Source organism: Oncorhynchus gorbuscha, linkage group LG01 (genome assembly GCF_021184085.1).
Source record: "Oncorhynchus gorbuscha isolate QuinsamMale2020 ecotype Even-year linkage group LG01, OgorEven_v1.0, whole genome shotgun sequence".
NCBI classification, from domain to species: domain Eukaryota; kingdom Metazoa; phylum Chordata; class Actinopteri; order Salmoniformes; family Salmonidae; genus Oncorhynchus; species Oncorhynchus gorbuscha.
Window position 1 is genome coordinate 9,716,409 of NC_060173.1, and position 10,880 is coordinate 9,727,288.

General features: G+C 45.3%; 1 protein-coding gene across 2 annotated transcripts in view; it reads right to left on the reverse strand.

The window, feature by feature from the left end:
- LOC124032290 (filamin-C-like) overlaps nucleotides 1-10,880 on the reverse strand; it is a 50,197-nt gene that overhangs the window by 31,714 nt on the left and 7,603 nt on the right. The window contains exons 3-11 of one of the 2 annotated variants that reach the window (XM_046344563.1): nucleotides 7,509-7,606; nucleotides 5,303-5,459; nucleotides 4,810-5,006; nucleotides 4,422-4,584; nucleotides 3,735-3,935; nucleotides 3,375-3,509; nucleotides 1,501-1,638; nucleotides 1,035-1,161; nucleotides 23-159 (exon numbers count right to left, since the gene is read on the reverse strand). In XM_046344563.1, the coding sequence (XP_046200519.1) occupies nucleotides 23-159; nucleotides 1,035-1,161; nucleotides 1,501-1,638; nucleotides 3,375-3,509; nucleotides 3,735-3,935; nucleotides 4,422-4,584; nucleotides 4,810-5,006; nucleotides 5,303-5,459; nucleotides 7,509-7,606 (1,353 nt within the window). The remainder of the gene's footprint in view (nucleotides 1-22; nucleotides 160-1,034; nucleotides 1,162-1,500; nucleotides 1,639-3,374; nucleotides 3,510-3,734; nucleotides 3,936-4,421; nucleotides 4,585-4,809; nucleotides 5,007-5,302; nucleotides 5,460-7,508; nucleotides 7,607-10,880) is intronic. The other variant, XM_046344573.1, reaches the window with a different exon arrangement.

Here is a 10,880-nt window from a genome sequence, read left to right on the forward strand (position 1 = left end):
GGGCCCTCATGTCCTGACTTACCCAGAGTTCCTACTTCGGTGCCGATGGCCTCGACCACGAAGTCAGCTGATTTGCCCACCTGGCCGGTCAGCAGCCCGGGGCCCCAAGCTCTCACCTTCTGAGGGCCAACCTCCTCACTCACCTCCACCTCGAAGGGACTGAGGGAGACACAGAAACAACTTTTATTCAAGATAAAAACCGTAGTATACACTTACATTTAGCAAATAGTCTCACCCTGATTCCAGATCAGTGCTAAGGTAAGTAAAAACTACCACAAATCCTAAGTAGTCTTCTATGAATTTGTCTGTGTTAAACTGAGTCAGGGTCTGTGTTAAACTGAGTCAGGGGCTGTGTTAAACTGAGTCAGGGTCTGTGTTAAACTGAGTCAGGGGCTGTGTTAAACTGAGTCAGTCTGTGTTACTGTAAACTGAGTCAGGGGCTGTGTTAAACTGAGTCAGGGGCTGTGTTAAACTGAGTCAGTCTGTGTTACTGTAAACTGAGTCAGGGGCTGTGTTAAACTGAGTCAGTCTGTGTTACTGTAAACTGAGTCAGGGGCTGTGTTAAACTGAGTCAGTCTGTGTTACTGTAAACTGAGTCAGGGGCTGTGTTAAACTGAGTCAGTCTGTGTTACTGTAAACTGAGTCAGGGGCTGTGTTAAACTGAGTCAGTCTGTGTTACTGTAAACTGAGTCAGGGGCTGTGTTAAACTGAGTCAGTCTGTGTTACTGTAAACTGAGTCAGGGGCTGTGTTAAACTGAGTCAGTCTGTGTTACTGTAAACTGAGTCAGTCTGTGTTACTGTAAACTGAGTCAGGGGCTGTGTTAAACTGAGTCAGTCTGTGTTACTGTAAACTGAGTCAGGGGCTGTGTTAAACTGAGTCAGTCTGTGTTACTGTAAACTGAGTCAGTCTGTGTTACTGTAAACTGAGTCAGGGGCTGTGTTAAACTGAGTCAGTCTGTGTTACTGTAAACTGAGTCAGTCTGTGTTACTGTAAACTGAGTCAGGGGCTGGTTGGTGGATAGTATAATGCTCACCTGCGTGGGATGAGTTGTCCTCCCCAGGTGATGTTAACTGTGTATTTACCAGTCTGGACAGGGAGATATTCACACTCATAGACACCATCACCAATATCCTTAACTTTCACTGGTGCCTCTGCTCCACCTGAAAGGAGAAGCACAGTATGATTAATAGCAGGACCTTGTTGTAGTCTCTGATACAGCCTCTGATGCACATCACAAATCCATGACCGAGAGATAGAAGAGGGAAAGGAGGAGAGAGAGAAAGAAGGAGAGAAAGGAGAAGAGAGAGAAAGAGAGAGAAAGGAGGGAGAAAGAGAGAGAAAAGAGAGAGAGAGAAAGGGGGAGAGAGAGAAAGGAGGAGAGGGAGAAGAGAGAAAGGAGAAGAGAGAGGGGAGGAGAGAAAGGAGGAGAGAGAAAGGAGGAGAGAGGGAAGGAGAGAGAGAAGAGAGAAAGGAGGAGAGAGAGGAGAGTGCTGACTCACTTGGTCCAGTCACGGAGACTTTGAGCTCTCCGCAGCCGGCTCCCTTGGTGAAGACCTTGAAGTCTGCCACCTCCTTCACCCTCACCCCCTTAGGCTGGAGGCCTCGGCCCGTGGCACAACACGCGTTGGCATTGATGGCTGGAGAGGGAGAGAGAGGCATGGTTAAGGACAGTGGAACATAGACTGGCCTAACAGTATGGGATCTATTGATATATTTGTACATTATACATTGTTACAACACTGTATATATACACAATATGACATTTGTAATGTCTTTATTATTTTGACATTTCTGTATGTGTAATGTTACTGTTAATTTTATTGTTTATTTCACTTTTGTATATTATCTACCTCACTTGCTTTGGCAATGTTAACACATGTTTCCCATGCCAATAAAGCCCCTTGAATTGAATTGAATGGACAGACAGACAGACAGACAGACAGACAGACAGACAGACAGACAGACAGACAGACAGACAGACAGACAGACAGACAGACAGACAGACAGACAGACAGACAGACAGACAGACAGACAGATAGATAGATAGATAGATAGATAGATAGATAGATAGATAGATAGATAGATAGATATTTTGACATAGATAGATAGATAGATAGATAGATAGATAGATTAGATAGATAGATACTTTAGATAGATAGATAGATAGCTTAGATAGATAGATAGATAGATAGACAGACAGATAGACAGATAGATAGACAGATAGATAGACAGATAGACAGATAGATAGATAGATAGATAGATAGATAGATAGATAGATAGATAGATAGATAGATAGATAGACAGACAGACAGACAGATAGACAGATAGATAGACAGATAGACAGACAGATAGACAGATAGATAGACAGATAGACAGATAGATAGATAGATAGATAGATAGATAGATAGATAGATAGATAGATAGATAGATAGATAGATAGATAGATAGATAGATAGATAGATAGATAGACAGACAGACAGACAGACAGACAGACAGACAGATAGATAGATAGATAGACAGATAGATAGATAGATAGATAGATAGATAGATAGACAGATAGATAGATAGATAGACAGATAGATAGATAGATAGATAGATAGATAGATAGATAGATAGATAGACAGATAGACAGATAGACAGACAGATAGATAGACAGATAGACAGATAGATAGACAGATAGACAGATAGACTGATAGACATTCCCATACGGTATAACGCCATATGCAAACAAGATGCTGCAAAGAATGCCTTCTTGAAGGACACATAACATCATCAGTCAATCAATTCCCATAGGATGCCAGCTATGACCACAATGCAGCAGAGGAGGAACAGCGCAGTGCTGAATGTAGGAGAGTCACGTCGTATAATACACACTCATGTAATGGTCGCAGCATAAAAACATGAATGGCGAATCCAGGCATCAACTGACAAAATGACATTTCACGGAAGCGCTGATTGCGGGCTTGGCTTCACTCATTAGTTTGAAGCAAATCAAACCTATGAATGCTAACCCAAGATCAAGGAATCGCAGCAAGCGATAAACATCTGACACTGCATTTTCGTAATGCAATCTGTGAAGCAATGTCTCACAAAGACTGAAATAACTTTGCTGGATAGTTTCTGACTACAACGTTCACTTTGCTACAAAATAGAGCTAGAAATATCAGTCTCCAACATCAAGCTGCCACAGGCGAGGCGGAAGGCGCCCAAGCAAGGCACTCAGATGGTATAGCATTGCCCCCGTCACAGGAAGCAAACAGGGCACCTGCAAGGCATTGGGCAAATGGCATAGAGTATAGTGCACAGTGGGGCACGGCTAGCATATCAGCGGGTAAAACGGGCGCAGGCGTCCACCTGGAGGGCCCATACTAACTTGGTCGACCCTTTTTGCCTTTGGGGGTAGGGACACCCCCTTTCTTGCCCGCTGGCTCCTTCCCCCCCCCGGGAGAGGTGAAGGAAGACTGGGGGATAATCTGGACTGGAGGAGGACCCACCATAGAGGGAGGAGCTACAAATCACAGACAGGATGTTCATTTAACTTTAACATAGTACACTAAACTGGTCTCGGTCGTCGTGACAACCTGTTAGTACCGCCGTGGGATCGAGATAGCTGTAGACTGTGGAACTAGAGAGTGACAGATCGACAACTGAACGACACAATTTTCCAACAGTGATTTTTGTAGTGACAGTTGGTGATAGTTAGTGACAGTTGGTTAGCTCAGTGCTAACTCACCCTCTGCGATTTGAACTTTGAAGGGACTCTTGGGAATCTCCTGACCCGCGAACAGGATGTGGATGGTATGGGGGCCCTCCAACATGGGCCGGTAGGTGCAACGGAAAACACTGTCCCCTTTGTTTTCCAAAATCAGTTCCACTGTGTCTTTCTTCCCCTCAGGGTCCACGACGACAACGCTCACATCACCATTACCAGCACCTGTACAAGACAACAGGAAGACACCAATCAAAATGCTGTTGATCAACCATGTGATCAAAACAAGGAAACATGCATGGACATTGTTGTGGGCCCTCGGAGTAAATGCATAGCCGCAGGAAGTTGTTTGGGGGTAAAATAAATGTTGCCGGCGCTACAGATATCGGTCTGCTAATACAGGACTAGTAAAGGCCCTGTACACTACAGCAGAAATATGCCAATAACTCAGGGGCTGCTGTAGCATCCTCAGTGCTGTAGCATCCTCAGTGCTGTAGCATCCTCAGTGCTGTAGCATCCTCAGTGCTGTAGCATCCTCAGTGCTGTAGCATCCTCAGTGCTGTAGCATCCTCAGTGCTGTAGCATCCTCAGTAAATGTTTGGATTCCCTCTAGTGTCTCCAGTTTTGTCCAGCAACTGGTCTGATCAGTGTTACTGTGTTTCTTGTCCAACCTGGTTGAAGATCCAACATGGTTGACTTCCCACTCCTTACCTGCGGTGTAGATGTCGAAATAGGTGGGTTTGTTGGCCACGTTGCCGGTAGCTTCCAGCCCTGGTCCTCTGGCCTGGACCTTGTTGGGATCGCCCATGGCCTTGGCAACGTTCACTGTGTAGGGACTCTTGTCAATGTCCTGCCCTGCAAACAGCACTTTTACCTGAGGGGGGGGGTAAACGTTGAAATGTTCCTGTGAGTTTCCAATGCTCTTGTGGTACATTGTGACGATGAGATGTGTAGATTGTAAAATAAAGACAAGTAAAGTTAAGTCGAAAGCAAGTCAAGAAAAAATATAAGTAGACTAATGTACAGTTTTACTAAAGTAACGTAACGTAAATACATAACATAAATCTACATGGGATATTGATGGCAGCCATTTGTTTACCTTATGGACACCCTCAACCTTGGGTACATAAGTGACCGTGTAGGTCCTGTTTTTGTCATTGTTGAAGACCACCGTAGCCTCCTCAGTGTGTCCCTCGGGATCGGTCACATAGACCAGCACCTCGGCCTGACCTGCCTGCAGAGTCTCCACTGTGAACACTGCTGGCTTCAGAACCATGTTTCCGTGGGAATCAATACCTACGGGAGGGAGTGGGAGATGGTGAGTTAGATATGTTTGAGTCTATGTGTATAAAACAATCAATTATGCTTATCAGTTGCTTGGGTTGCAAATAACCCCAGAAACATTGTAAAAGTGCCTGGCCGTTCTTAACCCAGACTATGTTTCTGAAATCCTGGAGGGAAGTTTCCTTCCCTGCTTATTGCGTTCTGATTCCCGAGAATCATGGGGATTTTGGGAATGTTTCCGGGAATTTCTCAACCCAAGTCCTGATTCAACTACACTGTTCATGGTTTCTATCTCAGTGAGCACCCACCAGGTCCGTAGGCCTTGGCCTTGCTGGGGTACAGCTGAACGCCTTTAGGTTTGAGGGGAGCGCCAGGCTTCAGCTTAGCCTTGGGGAACTGGGACAGGTAGGTCATCACTGAGTGTTCATCCACATCCGGATCGACAATCTCCTCAGGGGCGATCACCTAGGCAACAAGCAGAGGGTGTAAGGTTAATACTGTACAACCACAATTGTCTAACTTGACTTAAACCCATTTGCTCCTTGGGGAACAGAGTTCATAGCACAACTGTTTTCAGAAAGACAGGGAGACAGACAGACAGGGAGACAGACAGACAGGAAGGGAGACAGACAGACAGGGAGACAGACAGACAGGAAGGGAGACAGACCGACAGGGAGACAGACAGACAGGAAGGGAGACAGACCGACAGACAGACAGACAGACAGACAGACAGACAGACAGACAGACAGACAGACAGACAGACAGACAGACAGACAGACAGACAGACAGACAGACAGACAGACAGACAGACAGACAGGGAGACAGGGAGACAGACAGGGAGACAGACATGGAGGGAGGGAGACAGGAAGACAGACAGACAGGGAGGGAGACAGACCGACAGGGAGACAGACAGACAGGGAGGTAGACAGACCGACAGGGAGACAGACAAACAGACAGACAGACAGACAGACAGACAGACAGACAGACAGACAGACAGACAGACAGACAGACAGACAGACAGACAGACAGACAGACAGACAGACAGACAGACAGACAGACAGACAGGGAGGGAGGGAGGGAGGGAGGAGGGAGGGAGGGAGGGAGGGAGGGAGGGAGGGAGACATACCGACAGGGAGACAAGGAGACAGACCGAAAGGGAGAGAGACAGACAGGGAGACAGACAGACAGAGAGGGAGACAGACCGACAGGGAGACAAGGAGACAGACCGAAAGGGAGAGAGACAGACAGACAGGGAGACAGACAGACAGGGAGACAGACCGAAAGGGAGACAGACAGACAGGGAGACAGACAGGTGCATGTATTTCTTCTGTATACCAATGTGAATGCACATTGCCTAGATACTATTTATAATGTATTTATAATCTATTCTATATAATTGTCTCTCTCCTCTTCCTTCCCTCTGCCATGTTGGTAGTATCAGTCTGGTGTAAAGCTGTCTGTCTATATTTAACCCTGGTACAGCAGGACTGCGGCCTCGGTAAGCCATGCAGTCAGGGGATTTAGTCCTGAGCCAAGCCCTCTCCCACACCTCATCTACAGCCCATGGTACAGCCCTCAGCCTGCGGAGAATTCAGCCCCCTGGGCCTGGGAATCCATGGCACACACTCTGCTCAATATTCACCGTAAGGCTATGCCATGTCACTAATGGTCCTTCTTAACCCAGACTATGTACGCCGTGTCAGATAAACAAGTAGAGAAACACAAATAGTACAGCTCACAGATTCTGTTTCAGAAGAGAAACTAGCAAATCTACACCTTAGAGAAACTAGCAAATCTACACCTTAGAGAAACTAGCAAATCTACACCTTAGAGAAACTAGCAAATCTACACCTTAGAGAATCTAGCAAATCTACACCTTAGAGAAACTAACAAATCTACACCTTAGAGAATCTAGCAAATCTACACCTTAGAGAATCTAGCAAATCTACACCTTAGAGAATCTAGCAAATATACACCTTAGAGAATCTAGCAAATCTACACCTTAGAGAATCTAGCAAATCTACACCTTAGAGAAACTAACAAATCTACACCTTAGAGAATCTAACAAATCTACACCTTAGAGAATCTAACAAATATACACCTTAGAGAATCTAACAAATCTACACCTTAGAGAAAGCAAATCTAACAAATCTAACAAATCTACACCTTAGAGAATCTAACAAATCTTAGAGAATCTAGCAAATCTACACCTTAGAGAATCTAACAAATCTACACCTTAGAGAATCTAACAAATATACACCTTAGAGAATCTAACAAATCTACACCTTATCATCTTAGTATTGAATGTGCATCTAAACACTCCAACAAACACATCATTTACAAACACATCTTGTTTAAGTGTTCACTGAATAACAAACCAAAAGTAAATACATTGTAGTATAAAGACCCATTGCTTCTCAGTGGATATTATCCCCAACCTCATTCACTGGCTCCACTACGTGTGGCTTCATGGGGCTTTCCCTGGAACTGTCACCCCAGAGTATTGTGTCTTACCTGGGGCACGCCCAGCCAGTCGTCAGCCTGCTGCATGGCCTCTCTGGCATTCTCCACAGGGTGGTTAGGGTCCCAGGCCTTCCAGTCGGGGCACAGACCTACAGGGAGAGACCGAGGGTAGAGAGGGAGAGAGGGAGAGGGGGAAGAGACAGGAGGGGGAGAGGGGGAAGAGACAGGAGTGAGGGAGAGGGGTGAAGAGAGGAGAGAGGGAGAGGGGGAAGAGACAGGAGAGAGGGAAGAGACAGGAGAGAGGGAGAGGGGAAGAGACAGGAGAGAGGGAGAGGGGGAAGAGACAGGAGAGAGGGAGAGGGGGAAGAGACAGGAGAGAGGGAGAGGGGGAAGAGACAGGAGAGGGGGAGGAGGGAGAGAGGGAAGAGACAGGAGAGAGGGAGAGGGGGAAGAGACAGGGGAGAGGGGGAAGAGACAGGAGAGAGGGAGGGGGAAGAGAAAGGAGAGGGAGAGGGGGAGAGGGAGAGGGGGAAGAGACAGGAGAGAGGGAGAGGGGGAAGAGACAGGAGAGAGGGAGAGGGGGAAGAGACAGGGGAGAGGGAGAGAGGGAAGAGACAGGAGAAATGGAGAGGGGGGGAAGTATGGAAAGATAGGGGTTTTAGAATGGGATTGGGGTTACGACTGTGCAGAAATATAACAGTGTCCCATCTGGTCACAGAAACAACTTCATCACTATTACCCTACTATTAACTACTACTACTACTATTAACTACTACTACTACTATTAACTACTACTACTACTACTACCACTACTACTACTACTACTACTACTACTACTACTACTATTAACTACTACTACTACTACTACTACTACTACTACTATTAACTACTACTACTACTATTAACTACTACTACTACTACTAACTACTACTACTACTACCTACTACTACTACTATTAACTACTACTACTACTACTACTACTACTATTAACTACTACTACTACTACTATTAACTACTACTACTACTACTACTATTAACTACTACTACTACTACTATTAACTACTACTACTACTACTACTATTAACTACTACTACTACTACTACTACTACTGTTGCTACTATTAACTACTACTATTACTACTATTAACCACTACTACTACTACTATTAACTACTACTACTACTACTACTATTAACCACTACTACTACTACTACTATTAACTACTACTACTACTACTACTGTTGCTACTATTAACTACTACTATTACTACTATTAACCACTACTACTACTACTACTACTACTACTACTACTACTATGAACTACTACTACTACTACTATTAACTACTAACTGCTACTACTACTAACTGCTACTACTCCTAACTGCTACTAACACCCTACCACCCCATGTGACCCTGTATTTACCCAGGCTGCTCTGCTCCAGTTTGTATAGATAGGTGCATTGCTAGCCTTCGATGGAAGGGCTACGAATTTCAAAACAACGAAAGCAACAGACGTGTTTGTACTTCCCCTGTCGGACACAGAAGGCTAAAGCAGACAGGCTAACACCCAACGAAATAGACTTACTAGAACGAGCATTCTCATTCAAGTCAATGGGTCTGTGACAGGTTGACTGGAGTGTGGTTATATTTCTACGTGCTAAACCTGCCGTGTGCTGCTAATGCTTAAAGTGGATTAGCTGTTAGCTGTGCAGTGAGTTCCCTGACAGTCGCTCAACACGAGTCTATTATCTTGTTATTACCGGACACGCCGTGGAGCTGCTGTGTGATATTACTGTAACGTTACTATGGCAACTTGAAACAATGGGTGTGTATGCATCACATGGTGGTTCATTTCACTGTCACCGACAATAAACATGATGATTTAAAAATCACCAACGTTTGGGTGGAGTACGGTTGGATCTTCTGAAAGGAATGCATTAGGACAGTAGAACTACCGTAGAAGGACAACATTCTGTGTTTTAAGTTCCAGGTGATTTCAGCTTTGGACTTAAGCCTGGTCTCCTCCACCCCAAAATATCATATTTCAGAGCTTTATTACATTTCAATTGGACACGGAAGATTATCGTCAAGGTTACAGGAGAAATAGTCACAAACAAAAGGAGAGGATGACTTTTCTTGTTGTACACCTGTTGTCTCCAAATAAACCTACCAGTGGGTCAGTCTAGAGAAATGCTTAACTTAACTACATAAGCCTAACTAAGGATTGGACTTGTCAACTTTCTAAATGCTGTTAGGGGTTGAATAAAGAACCATGGCCTTGTATGGTCACACCATCTGTAGCTAGCTGGGTGTCGGAGAGCTGCTGTAACATATCCCAGGAGTTCTAGCCATGTAAACAGTCAACCACAGTGTTCTAGACTCCTCTCTCTATTCTAGAACACACAAAAAAAAGGTGTCTTTCTAAGGCTTCGGTGTCAGAGGGTCAGAGTGTGCTGTAACCTCTGGTCAAATTGGAGTGCTTTCAAGTCAACGAGTCATACTTGTGAATCTTGGCACTCTTGCTCCAAAGCTCATCCTCATGCATTTCCAGCACAGAACAGGCTGTTTTTAAACCCCAAGCATCTAAGCACATGTCCCTTGGCAGATGAAGAGGAATCGTGCCCAAATTTGGCATTGCTGTGTGTGGAGGCTATAAACACTAAAGCCAGGCTTACGACCTCTGGGCCTGAGAGAGCTCCTTCACTCAGTCAGCGACAGCTGGCAGGGGCGTCCTCTGTCTGTCTGTCTCTTTCTCTCTCTCTCTCTCACTCTCTATCTCTCTGTCTATCTCTCTCTCTCTATCTCTCTGTCTATCTCTCTCTCACTGTCTGTCGATCTCTCTCTCGCTGTCTGTCAATCTCTCTCTCTTTCTCTCTCTCTGTCGATCTCTCTCTATCTCTCTCTCTGTCTGTCGATCTCTCTCTCTCACTGTCTGTCGATCTCTCTCTCACTGTCTGTCGATCTCTCTCTCGCTGTCTGTCTGTCGATCTCTCTCTCACTGTCTGTCGATCTCTCTCTCGCTGTCTGTCAATCTCTCTCTCTATCTCTCTCTCTGTCTGTCTCTCACTGTCTCTCTCTGTCTCTCTCCGTCTCTCTCTCTCTGGCTCAACATGACCACTGAGGCCTACTGACCCCACCAGGCTGTGTAAATGATACCATGATACCATATCAAATACAATAACTGACTCATAGCTGACCCTGACATCTCAACACAGTAACTCATATTTGACCCTGACCTCTCACCACAGTAACTCATATCTGACCCCTGACCTCTCACCACAGTAACTCATATCTGACCCCTGACCTCTCACCACAGTAACTCATATCTGACCCCTGACCTCTCACCACAGTAACTCATATCTGACCCCTGACCTCTCACCACAGTAACTCATATCTGACCCCTGACCTCTCACCACAGTAACTCAT